General features: G+C 50.3%; 1 protein-coding gene across 1 annotated transcript in view; it reads left to right on the forward strand.

Moving 5' to 3' along the window:
* The window catches only part of WDFY4 (WDFY family member 4), a 228,012-nt gene that overhangs the window by 193,408 nt on the left and 19,727 nt on the right, over positions 1-14,877 (forward strand). Inside the window, exons 55-57 of the mRNA XM_074959629.1 lie at positions 359-506; positions 9,153-9,310; positions 12,220-12,378. Of these exons, the coding sequence (XP_074815730.1) occupies positions 359-506; positions 9,153-9,310; positions 12,220-12,378 (465 nt within the window). The remainder of the gene's footprint in view (positions 1-358; positions 507-9,152; positions 9,311-12,219; positions 12,379-14,877) is intronic.

Genomic DNA, 14,877 nt, shown 5'->3' on the forward strand with positions numbered 1-14,877 from the left:
GGAAGGCATTCACAGTGCAAGCCTGAGACCACCAAACTCGTTTAATTTGTGATCTAATCATAGTTAGGGTGCTAGCCTGGGTCTCTGGAGTCCTGGGTTCAGTTCCCAGCTCAGCCACAGACTTCCAGTGTGCCCTTGGGTAAGTCACTTAGCCTCCATTCCCCGTCTGTAAAATGGGAATAACAGCTCTTCCCTACCTCACAGGGGTGTTGTGAGGATCAATCCACTGAAGTTGGTGAGGTGCTCAGATACTGTGGTGATGGGGGGTATAGAAATACCACAGAGAGACAGATGTGTCCACTACACATAGTGGCAGATTGTTTTAAATATATTTTTAAGTGTTATCCCTTTGTTTTAGCTCTTCACTAAATCCCACCCATCCAGGAATGCCACGGGCAAAAATGCACCAGGGAAAGAGGCTGCGTCCTCTCTGCGTTCAGCTGGACATGTGCCTCCGTTGCTCAGCAGCCTGCAAACTCTGAAGCTGTCTCCTGTCACAATCAAAGGTGCTTGGCAGTGCCACGAATTCAGCCGTCTTCCATGTAAAAATCCATGAAAAGTCCTAGACCAGGCAAAGAGCTGGATGTGTTTGAACCCTACAGCTGGGCATAGCTTTATTTTAGCAAAGTACTGAATTGATCCCTTCAAGGTCCATGTTGCCATGTCATGTAGTTTTTATTATTTATAGATAGAGAGGGAGAGATTGAAAAGGGGAAGAAATAATTTCATGAAAAAATTCAAAATTTTGAAGTCATTCTTTTTTCATGTGGTCCAAAGCAGAAAAACATTTTAGGGTTTTTTGTTTTGTTTTTGTTTTTTAATTTTTGCAAAACTTTTTTTTAATTTTGAATTTTTGAAATGTTGTTTTTTCCTCTTTCTTCCTCCCCCCCCCCTTTTCTGCATGGAATGTAATAAAATGAGTGATGTCCATGGTTCCCCCCACCCACACACACTTTTTCATTTTCCTCCCTACCATCCCCCCTTTTTCTATTCTGTAACTTTTCCCATGTAGTTTTGAAAAGCTAGAAAATTTAAAAAGGAAAAAAAAATTAAAAACAATCAAACCCTCAAATCCCTTCACTCATTCTATTGACTTCAGGGGGAAATAGGGAGAAAAAATAAAATATTGACTTTTTGACAGTTGAAATGTTCAAGTTTTCAGTTTCATCAAAAACCAGGACATTGTGCAACACCAAAAAGCTTTTCATGGCATTTTTCATTTTTGAAGGAATAAAAACTATTTGAGGGGCCGGAGAAACATTTTGGAAAGAAACATTTTGACCAGTTCTGCTCTCTCTCAGTAGTGCCTACAGCCCGGTCAGGGTCAGGGCCCCATGTGCCAGGTGCTGTACAGACAGAATAGAAGATGGTCCTTATATTCAAAACAGACAAGCTAGACAAACAGATCGAGCCAAACAACAAATATGCAATTGTCAAAGGTACAGAACTTGTGTGTGCTTCTTTGAGTGATTGCTCATATCGATTCCAATTAGGTGCGCGTGCTGCGTGCACAGTTGTCAGAAATTTTCCCTTAGCCGATCCTGTCAGACTGGCTGTGGAGCCCCCTGGAGTGACGCCTTCATGGCACTGGATATATGACCCTGCCACCCTGGCCCCTACTCAGTTCCTTCTTTACGATAGTGGTGGTCGTTGGAACTGCGGTCACTTGCATAGCAAGTGCTTCCCTTAGCTTACTTTGTAGTTGTTTGTTAGTAGATTTGTAGTTTTGTAGTTGTTAGTTAGAAGGTTAGGTAGTGGGAGTGGGGTCTAGCCCCAATCCCGTATCCTTCCCCTTGGTCCCGGGGCATGCCTCAGTTCCAAGGGTTCAAGCCCTGCGGAACCTGCAGTAAGCCTATGCTGATAGGTGACCCGCACATCTTTTGCCTCAAGTGTCTGGGGGAGCACACCAAACAGAGAGGTGCAAAATCTGCAAGGCGTTCCACCCAAGGACAAAGGAGGAGTGGAATTTCTGACTGAAACAGCTCCTAATGGACTCTGCTCTTCGTCCCCAACCTGCCACTGATTGTCAGGACCCAGCATCGGGCGCGTCCATGCGGAGTGCCCCAGTTTCAGTACAAGACACAGTGCTGAGAAAGGATTCAGGCCAAAGTGACCCTCGGCACTGGCGCTCCCTGGCACTGCGGACTGTGGAGAGAACCCGGCACTGATCCCGCTCCCTGGTGCTGCATGAGTGGCACAGGAAAACTGACAAAGGCCGTTCTCCTGGGTTGAGAGTGACTGTGCTGGCAAGTGTGACAGCAGTGTGTCCCAGGCAGGAGCATTTGGCGCAAAAACCTCAGGAATTGGGGCTGTCGACTTCGGGCCCATTAAGGGAACCATTGAGTCTGGTTCCCAGCAATACCCCTGAGAGACAGTGTCGGGTGGAGGAGTTGGAGCTGCCATCCACCCCGGACACTTTTGAAGCTGTGAGGGATCTGATTGCCATGACGGCACCTCAGCCCCCGGCAGGTAGAGACAAGCCTCCAGTGTCGCATCATCCAGTACCATCTAGAGGCAAACCTGCCATGATGAGGCAGTTGCCCTCTCCAGATCAGCACCGCTCTCCATGGCATTGCTCCAGAACACCCCTGTCTTGACACCAGTCGCCAGCACCAGCCTCCAGGAGGGGTTCCCCAGCACCATCAGGGTGACGCGAGCCTTCCCTGTCACCAAGAGGGGAGCAGCACTGGTCTCCAGCACCAGGTGAGTGCCACCGGGTGAGCGGCACCAGTCTCTGGCACCAAGGGAGTGGCACTGGTCCCCCGCCCTGGCTCCTCGTCACCGGTCTCCAGTGCAGTATCGTTCGGCGCCACCGTGGTAGTCAAGGTCTAGGCCTGCCTCATCAGACTCTGACGCCAACTTGTTCTATTCCTGGCATAGCCGGCACATATTGGACAGGTGCTGGCGCTGATACGATGCAGGGATGGTGCCGTGGCAGCCCCAGTGTCAACCTCCTACACAGTGGTCCTTTTGGACTCCCTGGGCTTACCACCAGGCCCAGGGCTCTCTTTCTAGGGGCTCTCGTCAGTGACCTCGGATAGTAGAGCGGCCCCATGTCTCGGAGACAAACCCACGCCTCGGGGCTCTGAGACGGCGTCTGCACAAGGCACTCCACCTCACCTGCCGCCGGACACGGCTACTGCCACAGTGACAGTTATTGACAATGAGGTCCCTGGTGGCAATCAGGAGCAGGCAGAGGAGGTGGTTGAACCTGAGGACCCCATGGTGGACATTTTGGCACCAGAGGGCCATCTAGAGTCACTCTGCCACTGATAAAAATTATCCAGAGCCATATCAAGACTCTGTGGCAGACCCCTGCATCCATTCCGCCTACTGCAAAAGGGTTTGAGTGGAAATACTTTGTACCCTCTAAAGGGTCTGAGTACCTCTTCTCTCACCCTAAGCCCTGCTGTTTGGTGGTATCTGCAGTAAACAAGAAAGAGAGACAAGGTCAGCAAGGACTGACTCCTAAATCTAAGGAGTCAAAAAAGACGGACCTTTTTGGAAGAAAGGTCTACTCAACTGCGGGCCCACAGCTGAGGATAGCTAACCAGCAAGCTATCCTTAGAAGATATAACTTCAACTCTTGGGCCTCCATGTTGAAGTTTAAGGAGCTGGTGCCGATGGACTCCAGAGCTGAATTTGTGTCAATAGTTGAGGAAGGAAAGGCAGTGGCACAGACCTCTTTGACGGGGCAGGCCTGTTTTCAGACCAGATGGACTCCAGGCTGCACAGCCTTAAAGACTCCCAGGTGACCATGAAGTCGTTGGGCATGCACACCCCGGCAACCCAACGCAGGCATTTTAAGCCGCAACAACAATGCCCCTATCTTTCTCGGACGAGGCAGGACTTCTATAGAAGGGGTGGGGGTAGAAATGGAAGGCACGAGCCTTCCCATTCCCACTCCGGGCAGGGCCAAGGCCCGACCAAGCCATCGTTGGGCTCAAAGCAGACCTTTTGAAGGTGTGCCCGAGGACAGTGAACCTGCCATGACACCGGATCCTTCCCCTTTTTTCATGAATCGTCTACCCCACTTCTACTGTGCCCGGTCCCAAATAACATCAGACCACTGGGTTCTTCGCACTGTAGAAGTGGGATATTCTCTCCAATTCTGCTCCTTCCCTCCCTCCCACCCCCGTTCCCTGTCCCTCTCCAGGGACCCTTTTCACAAGCAACTCCTTATCCAGGAGGTGCAGGCGCTTTTTGGTGGAGGAGGTTCCTCAGGATCTCAGGGGCAAGGGGTTCTATTCCCATTATGTCCTAATCCCCAAAGCCCAGTCTCAGACCCATTCTAGACCTGCGAGGACTCAACAAGTTCAGGGAAAATTTGAAGTTCTGCATGGTCTCCCTGAGTGCTATTATCCCTTCCCTGGATCTGGGAGACTGGTATGTCACCCTCGACATGAAAGACACGTACTTTCACATAGCTATATGGCCTGCACACAGACGATTCCTCGGGTTTGTCATTGACCACAAGCATTATCAGTTCACAGTCCTCCCCTTCGGTCTGTCGATAGCCCCCCCGAGTGTTCACCAAGTGCATGTCAGTTGTAGCAGCCTTCCTCTGAAGGAGGCAGGTGCAGGTATACCCCTACCTCGATGACTGGCTGCTCAGATTGGTCAGATCCACTTTTGAGAGACTGGGTCTCCTCCTCAATGTGAGTCGACTTTGTTACCGACCGAAAGAATAGAGTTCATTGGGGTGGTATTGGACTCGATACAGGCAAGAGCATTTCTGCGAGAGGCCCGCTTCCAAGTGATGGCAGACATTATTCAAGGCCTCAGGCAAGGGGATGCCTGAGTCTCCTTGGCCACATAGCAGACTGCACCTACATGATCCGGCATGCCAGAATGAGGCTCAGACCCCTCCAAGCATGGCTTACGTTGATCTACTGCCTGGGGCATGACAGCCAGGACTCAGTAGTCACTGTGCCAAAGCAAATACTCGAGTCCCTCCAATGGTGGCTCGACCCTTGGACAGTGTGCGAGGGCGTCTCCTTCAACAGCCCCCAGCCCTCGTGTCACTGGTAATGGACACATCAGCTCTGGGATGGGGTGTGCATTTCGGAGATCTCCAAACACAGGGCCTATGGTCGCAGGACAAGCTCTCCCTCCATATCAATATCAAGGAATTGAGGGCGGTGCGGCTAGCATGCAAAACTTTTCAGGCCCGACTACAAGGACAGTACGTGACAGTTTTGATGGACAACACCACTGCCATGTTTTACATCAACAGGCAGGGTGGAGCCCGTTCCTCTCCCCTACGTTGGGAAGCCCTCCGGCTATGGGAGTTCTGCATAGCCCATTCCATTCACCTGGAGGAATCATTTCTACCAGGAGCTCAGAACGAACTAGTGGACCTCCTCAGCAGGTCCTTCTGCAGTCACGAGTGGTTCATCTGCCCGGATGTCATACACTACATCTTCCAGAAGTGGGGATTTCCCCAGGTCAATCTGTTCACCACCCGGAGCAACAGAAAGTGCCCGCAATTCTGTTCCTTCCAGAAACACATCCAGGGCTTGCTTGCGGACACATTCCTGCTCCCCTGGGCAGGACATCTGTTGTACACCTTTCCACCAATCCCCCTCATCCACAAGGTCCTACTCAAAGTCTGCAGAGAGAGGCATGGATGATTCTGGTGGCACCAGCGTTGCCTCTGGACCTGATCACATGGGACCACAGTTGTCTTCATCACCCCGACCTCCAGTCCTTCCATCTCATAGCCTGGAAGCTTTATGGCTAAATCCCATGGAGTTCCTCTTCTCAGAACTGGTAAGAGAGGTCCTACTCGGCAGCAGAAAACCTCCACTAGGGCCACATACCTCACAAAGTGGAAGCGGTTTACATTCTGGTGCACTCAGCATCGTACAGCCCCACTCCAGGTACCCATACCACTCATCCTGGAGTACCTACTGCACCTGAGACAGCAGGGTCTCACAGCGTCATCCATCAAAGTGCACCTTGCAGCCATTTCGGCCTTCCACCCGGGAGTGGCCAGGCATTCCGTCTTCACCAACCCCATGGTTGCCCATTTCCTCAGGGCCTGGAATGGTTATACCCACAAATTGGACAACCGGTCCCTGCGTGGGACCTTAACCTCGTCCTCTCCCAACTAACGGGGCCCCCTTTCGAACTGCTGGGGACTTCCTCCCTTCTCTACCTGTCGTGGAAGGTAGCTTTTCTGGTCGCCATTACCTCAGGAAAAAGGGTGTCGGAGTTAAAGGCCTTCACATCCGACCCTCCGTACACGGACAACGTACAGCTTAGACCTCACCCAGCCTTCCTTCCAAAAGTGGTGTCACATTTGCACACCAACCAGGACATTTTTCTGCCTGTCTTCTTCCCTAAGCCTCATGCTAATATCCAAGAACAGAGGTTCCACTTATTGGATGTTTGGCGGGTGCTAGCCTTTTACATTGAGCACATGAAACTGTTCCAAGAGTCAAACCATCTCTTCGTGGTGGTGGCAGACCAGATGAAGGGACTCCCGGTCACATCTCAGAGAATCTCATCGTGAATCACATCCTGCATCCAGACATGCTACGACCTAGCCAAGGTTCCAGCCCCGGCTCTTACAGCACACTCCACAAGGGTGCAGGCTTCATCCGTGGCGTTCCTGGCCCAGGTCTCAATGCAGGAGATCTGGAGGGCAGCAACGTGGTTCTCAGTGCATACGTTCACCTCTCATTACACCACTATCCAGCATGCCAGAGATGATGCAGCATTCAGCAGAGCAGTGCTCCAGTCAGCGATTCCATAACTCTGACCCCACCGCCTAGGTAGGATTTGGGAGTCACCTACTTGGAATCGATATGAGCAATCACTCGAAGAAGAAAAACCGGTTACTCACCTTCTCATAACTGTTATTCTTCTAGATGTGTTGCTCATGTCCATTCCAAACCCACCTGCCTTCCTCTCTGTCAGAGTAGCCGGTAAGAAGGAACTGAGGAGGCGCCAGGTCGGCAAGGTCATATATCCAGCACCGTGAAGGTGCCGCTCCAGGGGGCTTCACAACCGACCTGACGGGAGCTGCTAAGGGAAAACTTTCTGACGACTGTGCACGTGGCATGCGCACACCTAATTGGAATGGACATGAGCAACACTTCTCGAAGAACAACAGTTACGAGAAGGTGAGTAACTGTTTTTTACAACCCCCCCCCTCACATATCAGCCTTTCCCACAAACCTCCCATCTGGCCAGCTCCCAGAGTCAAACGCCTTCCCAGCCCTAGTTCACCCCATGTGCCCGCCCTCTCCACTCTCTAGGGAGCACTCTACCACAGTCTGGGGTGGGGAGACACAAAGTGTCTGCAGGTGGGCCCTGGACTCTTCTCTCTTCACCCCATCCCATATGGCTGGTGTCTGCCCCCCATCAGTTCTGGAGTGGTGGCTCATGCTGCTTCTTCCCCTGCAAGGGGTGAGGTGGGTGTTGCCAACTTAGCGACTTTGTCACTAGATTTACTGACTTTTTGGTTTCCCTAGCGAGAAAATAAGTATCAAAGTGACCCGTGACAAATCTAGCAACTGTCACTGCCAATTACAGGTTTCAGAGTAACAGCCGTGTTAGTCTGTATTCGCAAAAAGAAAAGGAGTACTTGTGGCACCTTAGAGACTAACCAATTTATTTGAGCATAAGCTTTTGTGAGCTACAGCTCACTTCATCGAAAGCTTATGCTCAAATAAATTGGTTAGTCTCTAAGGTGCCACAAGTACTCCTTTTCTTTTTGCCAATTACAGTGACATTCAAAGAAAGAAGTCACCAATATCTGTAGTCACAAAATCCTTCACAAGCAGCTCAATAGTGTTAATCCATTCCATGCTTTTCTTACTACATTCTGTTGCACACCAAGTCAATGTCATTACCTCTCAATTGAGCATGTCCTCGGAAGGAATCGCATTCCAGGGCTGCTTGGGCTAAGATCGCTATAATCTGCAGGCAAGGAAAAGACATTTGTGGAGGCTAATTAAATACTTTGCTAAAGCCAGGCGCACTTTGGAGAGAGCAGCACATTAGCCAGGGCTTATTTTTACCCAAATGTGTTCTTTCTCGCCTCTCCATAGTCGGTAGCACACCCTGTGATGCGGGGAAAGACGGCTAATGAAGCAGGCTGGGCAGGGGAGGCAGGTTAGCCAGCGAGGAGAGCCGCATGGATGGAAGGTGGGGTGGGATGAGACAGGGCCATGTGCCCCAATGGGTGGGGGGCACCGTGCCTCCAGGAAGGAAGCCCTTGCTACAGGATCAAAGGTGGAGCTATTTTGCTTTCAGTTGCCCTTTACTCCTTCCCCTGGCTTGGCCTGGGGTTAGCTGCCCAGCTCTTTCCAGAAATGAAACCCTGGAAACCCTGATTTTTGTTTTTAAATCTACTTTCTTGGCTCCCGACAGCACCGAGCTCAGGTAAGGTGAATGCCCTCTTTCCCCCGGCTCTGGGCTCTCCCTTTCACTAACCTGCTGGCTCCAATCCAGGCTGGCAAGAAAGGGAGGCTCAGCTGAATTAACCAACCCCAGCCAACCTGGGCTGCAGTGTACAGAGCGCCCTTCCCAATGAGCACCTCAGGGCGCCCTCCTGATGATGACAATGTGCTGTTGTAGTTGCTTCTGGTGTGCAATAGTATATTGTAAGAAGAGCATGGAATGGATTTTATTAACACTACTGAGCTGCTTGTGAATGATTTTGTGACTATACTTGCCTGTGTGTGTGTGCGTGTGTCTATAATTCTCTGGAAATTTTGTTCGATGACATTTTTGACTCCTTTTGAGTGCTTAAACAGCTACATCTAGCAACTTTTCAGGGTTTGTCTGGTGACTTTCTGCTATGTGGAGTTGGCAACACTTGAAGCAGGAGGAAGCGTGTGGCCCATATGGCTTCACTTGCACTGTGAAGTTTAATGTGATGGAATGAAGCATTGTGCATAGATGATGGGACTTGGTGCCACCTGGCATGACACCCCCTCCCCCCGGTGTGTGTCCATGTGTTTCCATAGCCCTGTCTGGAATGTGGCTGCATCTCGCCCCCAGGGTAGCTTTTAGCCTCTGATGCTGGTCATATCACCCAGCATAGTTACGGAGACACGCACACCTTGCGAGGGCAGGGAAAGTCACTCTTTGCACTCTAGAAACAATAGGATGAGCTGTGATCTCCTTCTTCTGTTCAGAGGCACCAAAGGGAGCCATCGGACAGATCATCCATACTGAGAAAATCATTCTGGCCGTCGAGAAAAACAAAGTTTTGATCCCCCCGCTCTGGAACAAAACCTTCTGCTGGGGATTTGACGATTTCACCTGCTGCCTTGGAAACTACGGAACTGACAAGGTAAATGAGAACAAAGGCCAAGGGTTTTGAAACACCGGAGAAGGTGGACCAGTGCTCTGAGGTGGTACAGAGAATCCTCTTTCAAGATGCTTGGTGAGTCTTGCTCATGTGCTCAGGGTCTAACAGATGACCAGATTTTGGGGTGGGAAGGAAGTTCTCAGGTCACATTGGCAAGGACCTTGGGATGTTTCACCTTCCTCTGCAGCTTGGGGCACGGATCACCTGCTGGGATCATCTTGGCATGTCCCACCTAATCAATTCCCTGCCAGTGCAGGGGCCTTGGTCATTGGTGGCACCTCAGTCTCTCCCACTCTCTGCCTGTGGCTCACAACAGTGTAGTCTTCTGGGGACTGAAATGCTTTAGCCTAACTAAAATCTTTGACTTTAATATGGGAGTGTCTGGGTGAAATGTAATGGCTTGTGCCATACAGGAGGTCAGACTGGATGATCTAAATGTTCCTTTCTGGCCTGAAATTCAATGGAAAGTGACTTGTGATTTTGGGTGTCTTGGTGTTTGAGGTGCCCAATTTGAGACATCGTAAAGAGGCCTCATTTTCAGAGGGTGGGTGCTCAGCACCTTCTGGAAATCCGACCCCACTGAAAGTGTCTCAGATTGGGCACCCAAAATCAGTAGTTCCTCTTGAAAATCTTGGCCAATATCGAACTGATCTGAAATTCTTATCTAGTTCCAGTCACTAAATTGTCTTTTACACTGAAACCGAGACTTGTGTGATAGGACGTAACAACAACACAATGTCTCTTGGCCCCCGATGAGAAATTTTGTGATGCAGAACTTTCTGCTGGGATTAAGATAGGACCATCTGTCAATTTCCTCCACCCCCCGAGCTTAGCACAGTGCTCTCATTCAACACTAATTCAGCTTCCCCTAGAAATCTGTAGAGCCCTGCAAATCTGCAGATATCTGCTTTATATCAGCAGATATCTGTGGACCATTTTTGCTGATAGTGTGGATGTGGGTACAAATTTTGTATCCACGCAGGACTCTGACTGTAAGAGCCGGGCGGGCAGCTGTGAGGAACCGTGGCGCAGACCCTCCACCTGTCCTGGGTGGGGGTCTGGGGGGCAGGGACACTGGGTGGGGGACTGCTCAGGCCCCCTGCCAAAGGCAGATGGAGGGTCCAGCATGGCTCCCTGCAGTTGCCCGCCTGCTCTTACCGTGGCCGGACTGCGACTCTGAGAGCCACCCCACCCCCCACACACACACAGCTGGAGCTGGGTCGGGGAGAGCCATGCTGGCAGCTGTCGGGAGCCTGGGTCCCTCCAGCCCCCTCCCTGTGCAGGGGTCTGGGGGGCATAGACTCGGGCTGGAGGCTGCTTGGGCCTCCTGCCTAGGGCAGTTGGAGGGACCCAGGCTCCCCACAGCTGCCAGCATGGCTCTCCCCGACTCAGCTCCAGCTGTGTGTGTGTGTGTGTGTCGCGGGGGGATGGTGGCTCCGGCCAGAGAGTGGCTCTCGGAGCTGCAGCCTGGCCACGGTAAGAGCCAGGCGGGGAGCTGTGGCGGACCCTCCACCTGCCCTGGGTAGGGAGCCCGAGCAGCCCCCAGGAAGTTCCATAGGTCGCCCACCTGGCCAGATCAGTGTGGAGCCCAGCCAGGGAGCCATGGGGAACCCTGGTGGACCCTCCACCTGCCCTCAGTGCAGGAGATGGGGGCTGAAGCAGCCTCCGACTGTGTCCCCACCCCCAAGGCTCCCCGCCCAGCCAAGGGTAGGTGGAGGGTCTGCAACTCCACACAGGCTCCTCACAGCTGCCCGTGGGGCTCTCGCCGACCCGGCTCCAGTGGGGGATGGGAGGTGCCTCGGAGCCTCAGCCCAGCCCTGGTGCAGAGCCCTGCAAATCCACAGATAGCCACAGATAATTCTTGCAGTTTGGATGCGGATACACATTTTTGTATCCATGCAGGGCTCTAGAAATCTGATTCTCTGACTTCTTTACTATAAGAAATCAACAGCACATATGGCAGTGCTGCGTGCATGCTGGAGTGCCAGCGGCCAAGGAGAGAGCAGTGTTCTCTCTTAAAAGGAGGGATGGACAGTGCTAGCGTGGGGCTCGGGAGACCAGCGTTCAGTTCCCTGCATAGTTCATCAGACGTTCAAAGTAGCAGAAACCTTTCCCTTTCCCCTGGGAAGCTAAATGTGTACCGAACCATTTGCTGGGAAAACACAAACAACCAGGGGTCACCAGTGGGGATAGAACCCGGGGATCCCTGCACCAAAAGCACCAGCCTCTACACTTGAGCAATTCCTCTACCTATGAGTAAGTAGCAGGTTGTTCTCCTCTCTATTTTAAGTACTTATATGGTGCCCCATCACTGTAGAATATGACAGCATCACAACCTGTAATGTATTTATCCTCACAACATGCCTGTGAGGTAGGGAGCTGCTTATTCCTATTGTACAGGTGAGGAACTGGGCACAGAGAGACTAATTGACTCACCCAAAGTCACATAGGACGCCTGTTGGAGAGCAGAGAATGGAACCTGTTCCTTGAATCTTAAGCTAGTGCCCTAATTGCTGGATCATCCTTCCAATCCAGCCAGCAGGTAAAGGTTGATCCACTCCCACACCAACGTACACATAACCATGCTGTTACACATGCAGGCTGTGAGAGCAGAACTGAGAGAAAAATTTAGTCTTTAGTCTGACTTCACTGTGAGTTGAGGATGCCCTGCACCTTGTAGGACTGGGCCCTTTCTTTGCACTGACCTTTGAGCCCAACCTTCCTTTGGTTCTCGAGAATGGGTAGGAGGAACATTCCTTTCCCAGTCTCGAAGGGAAGATGAGAGCTTGGTTCTCAGGCCCCAAATCTGTTCTCTGGTTTAAATATTGACAGGCTTCAATCAAAGGAATCTGTGCCACAGAAATGACTGCCAGTGTTTTTACCTTCTGCAGAACACGATGACACTCGAATGCATGGCAGATTGGGGCAAGTGCCTCTGTGCTGTATGTCCCACACCAACTACTGTCATTACCTCTGGAACGAGCACCGTTGTGTGTGTCTGGGAGCTTTCCCTGGTCAAGGACAAAGTGAGATGCCTGAACTTGAGAAAGGTACAGTACCACAGCTAACCTGACGTGCCAGCTTAGTAAGTGCAGGTCTGAGATCAGAACTGGGAAGGGGTTTTGATGAAAGCTGTTCCTCTATCAGGGTGACAAAGAAAGATGGTATAGATGGCATCACACAGCATATCAACCTGCCACCCGTTCAGGCATTGACAGTGACAAATGGACTCAGGAAATCTAACCCAGAGTTGTTTTGACAAAACACTTTTTCAACATAAAATGCCATTGTGTCAAAAACAAACGTCGTTCTGCAGAAACATGTCATTTTCAATGAAACTTTTGTTGGGGAGGTTTCTCAGGTTCAAAGTAAGGATGCTCTGGGTCTCCCATACTGTAAGTGTGTGTTTAGTGACTGGGCTATTGGTTATTCTGGGGTGGGGCTCAGGTTCGTGATTCACAGCATGGATCGATCTTTCTCTCAGGTGAGTACCCTAACCACTGGCAGTTGGCTGTTCTGGGGTGAGTGGGCGTCTCTTTCATTCTCTCAGGTGTTCAGCTGAAAATTTCAAAAGGTCTCAGGTTTGATACAAAACCAAATGTTTGAAACATCAACTTTTTGCGTAAAATAGAATTCTTGTTTCCGGCCTTCCCTATGTGTAACCCCATATGGGGTTGGCCGTACCTGCCTCTAACAGACTCCTGAGCAGTCTGTCTTTTTCTCACACTTTAGCAATGCTAGTATAGCTTGCTATGCCCTCAAGTCTTGAAAATAAGAAATATACCCCTCCACTCCAACCTCCCGTGGACCTTCACCCCACCCAGCTCCATCCGAGTCGTTATGTATTGTTCAAATGGTTCCCATTTCCTTTTTTCTAGCTGGGTCAGGAGGCAGGAGCACCAAAACGTTGTAAGACTTCTCTAACCAGATTTCCAGCCCAGTATTTCTGATCAAGAAGGTTCAGATAAGTAACCAGAGTTCTGGATACTTTACCTATCCTGAATTTGGGACCTTTGTGAGGTTCATCCATCACTCCCATAAGGTGGAAAATGGCCCAAGTGGCAGAATATGGATCTCTATCCAGATCCAAACTGCCTTTCTCTAGTTTTCTGCTGGGGTAACTCCATTGTAATCAGGATTTAGACTGCCATAAAACTGAAGTAATGCCATAGACATTCAGGCCTGAAATTGTGACCACCTGGGCTGCTTTTATGAATACGCTTTTGATGTTCTTCAGTGATATCTAAGGAAATAGACAGCAACTTGTTCCCTTTTCCCGTTAAACCAAATGAGATAACTCTCCTCTGATACTCTCAGGTGAAATAATAAGGGGAAGCGTTCGTGGGGTTTGAGAGACATGAAGGTATTCAATCCGTAGAAATATGCTCTGTCCATTGGTTCCTGCAGAAAAGACTCAGGAGAAAATGCAGGTTTTCCCAGGTCCAGGACAAGAACATATTTCATTTGCCATAGGTGATGGGGAAATGTCAAAAGGCTGAGTCTGGGTTGAGCTTGGAGAGGCCCCCAGAATATTATCTATTTAGCTAGACCTCTTGGCCCTGCAAATTGGGGCACAAATTGACATGAGTTTCTAATACTTCCTGCTTCTGAAGAGGCCCAAAACACAATCAGAAAGCCTTGTCTCATGAACGTTAGCCTGTCTGTTTCCTCTCAGAACCCAGGACGCAGACATGGAAGGGAAAGAAACAGCTCTAGGGTAAAATCTAAGCAACACATTTTGGAGATCAAGAAAAGTTCCGTTCAGGGTCAGTTTGCGTTTTGGGCAAAGGTTCAGGGAGGTTCTGTTTTACCTTTACTGGTTTGCCGGTCTCATTAGCGGCCCACAATTTATGGCTGACTTTTGAGGAGCCGGTGTTGCTAATGTGTATGCTGCAATTAAATGATATTGCCCGTATTCCACAAAGTACCAGTGTGACATCACGCAATGCCAAAAACGGCCTGGATTTCCTTTCAGTCTCTACTGGCAGAGGGCATTAGTCATTTAGATGTCTCTGTGGCCTAGATGTCAATCTGAACTATGCCCCTAAATGACTTCCAGTGAATTACGTGCTGTTGTTTCATGGTCGTTGTTTATTCTGCTGAACAAAACTATTGTATCGTTATCCCTGAGATACTGAGCTTCACTTAAGTAAAGCTGATGTGCTATAAAGCTCATGCTATTCACTTATCAGCCTTCTCAAGGGACTAATGTATTCTTGTTTGAGTTGGAGTAAAAGACAGAAACTGTGTTTCAGCAGGAAGATCTTATTCCCTTCTTAACGGGCTGCCTCCAGAGTTTTGTGTAGCACTGAAGATGCAGCGTAATAGCCACGGTATCCATCTGTGCAGTTTTATCTGCCTGAAAAAGAGTGGCCCATGTGACTCACACTCCCATAACTCTGCACCAAGGGAAACACATAACCGGTTCGGATAAGCATCCAGAAGAGCTGTGTTGCGCCTTTCAAGCACAGACCCATGGTGGAGTGGGTGCAGCAAAGCCGCAGCTCACCCCTGCTGAGTCACCCTTTTTGCGGGTGCAGTGTTTCCTT

This window comes from Natator depressus, chromosome 7, assembly GCF_965152275.1.
Source record: "Natator depressus isolate rNatDep1 chromosome 7, rNatDep2.hap1, whole genome shotgun sequence".
Lineage (NCBI taxonomy): Eukaryota > Metazoa > Chordata > Testudines > Cheloniidae > Natator > Natator depressus.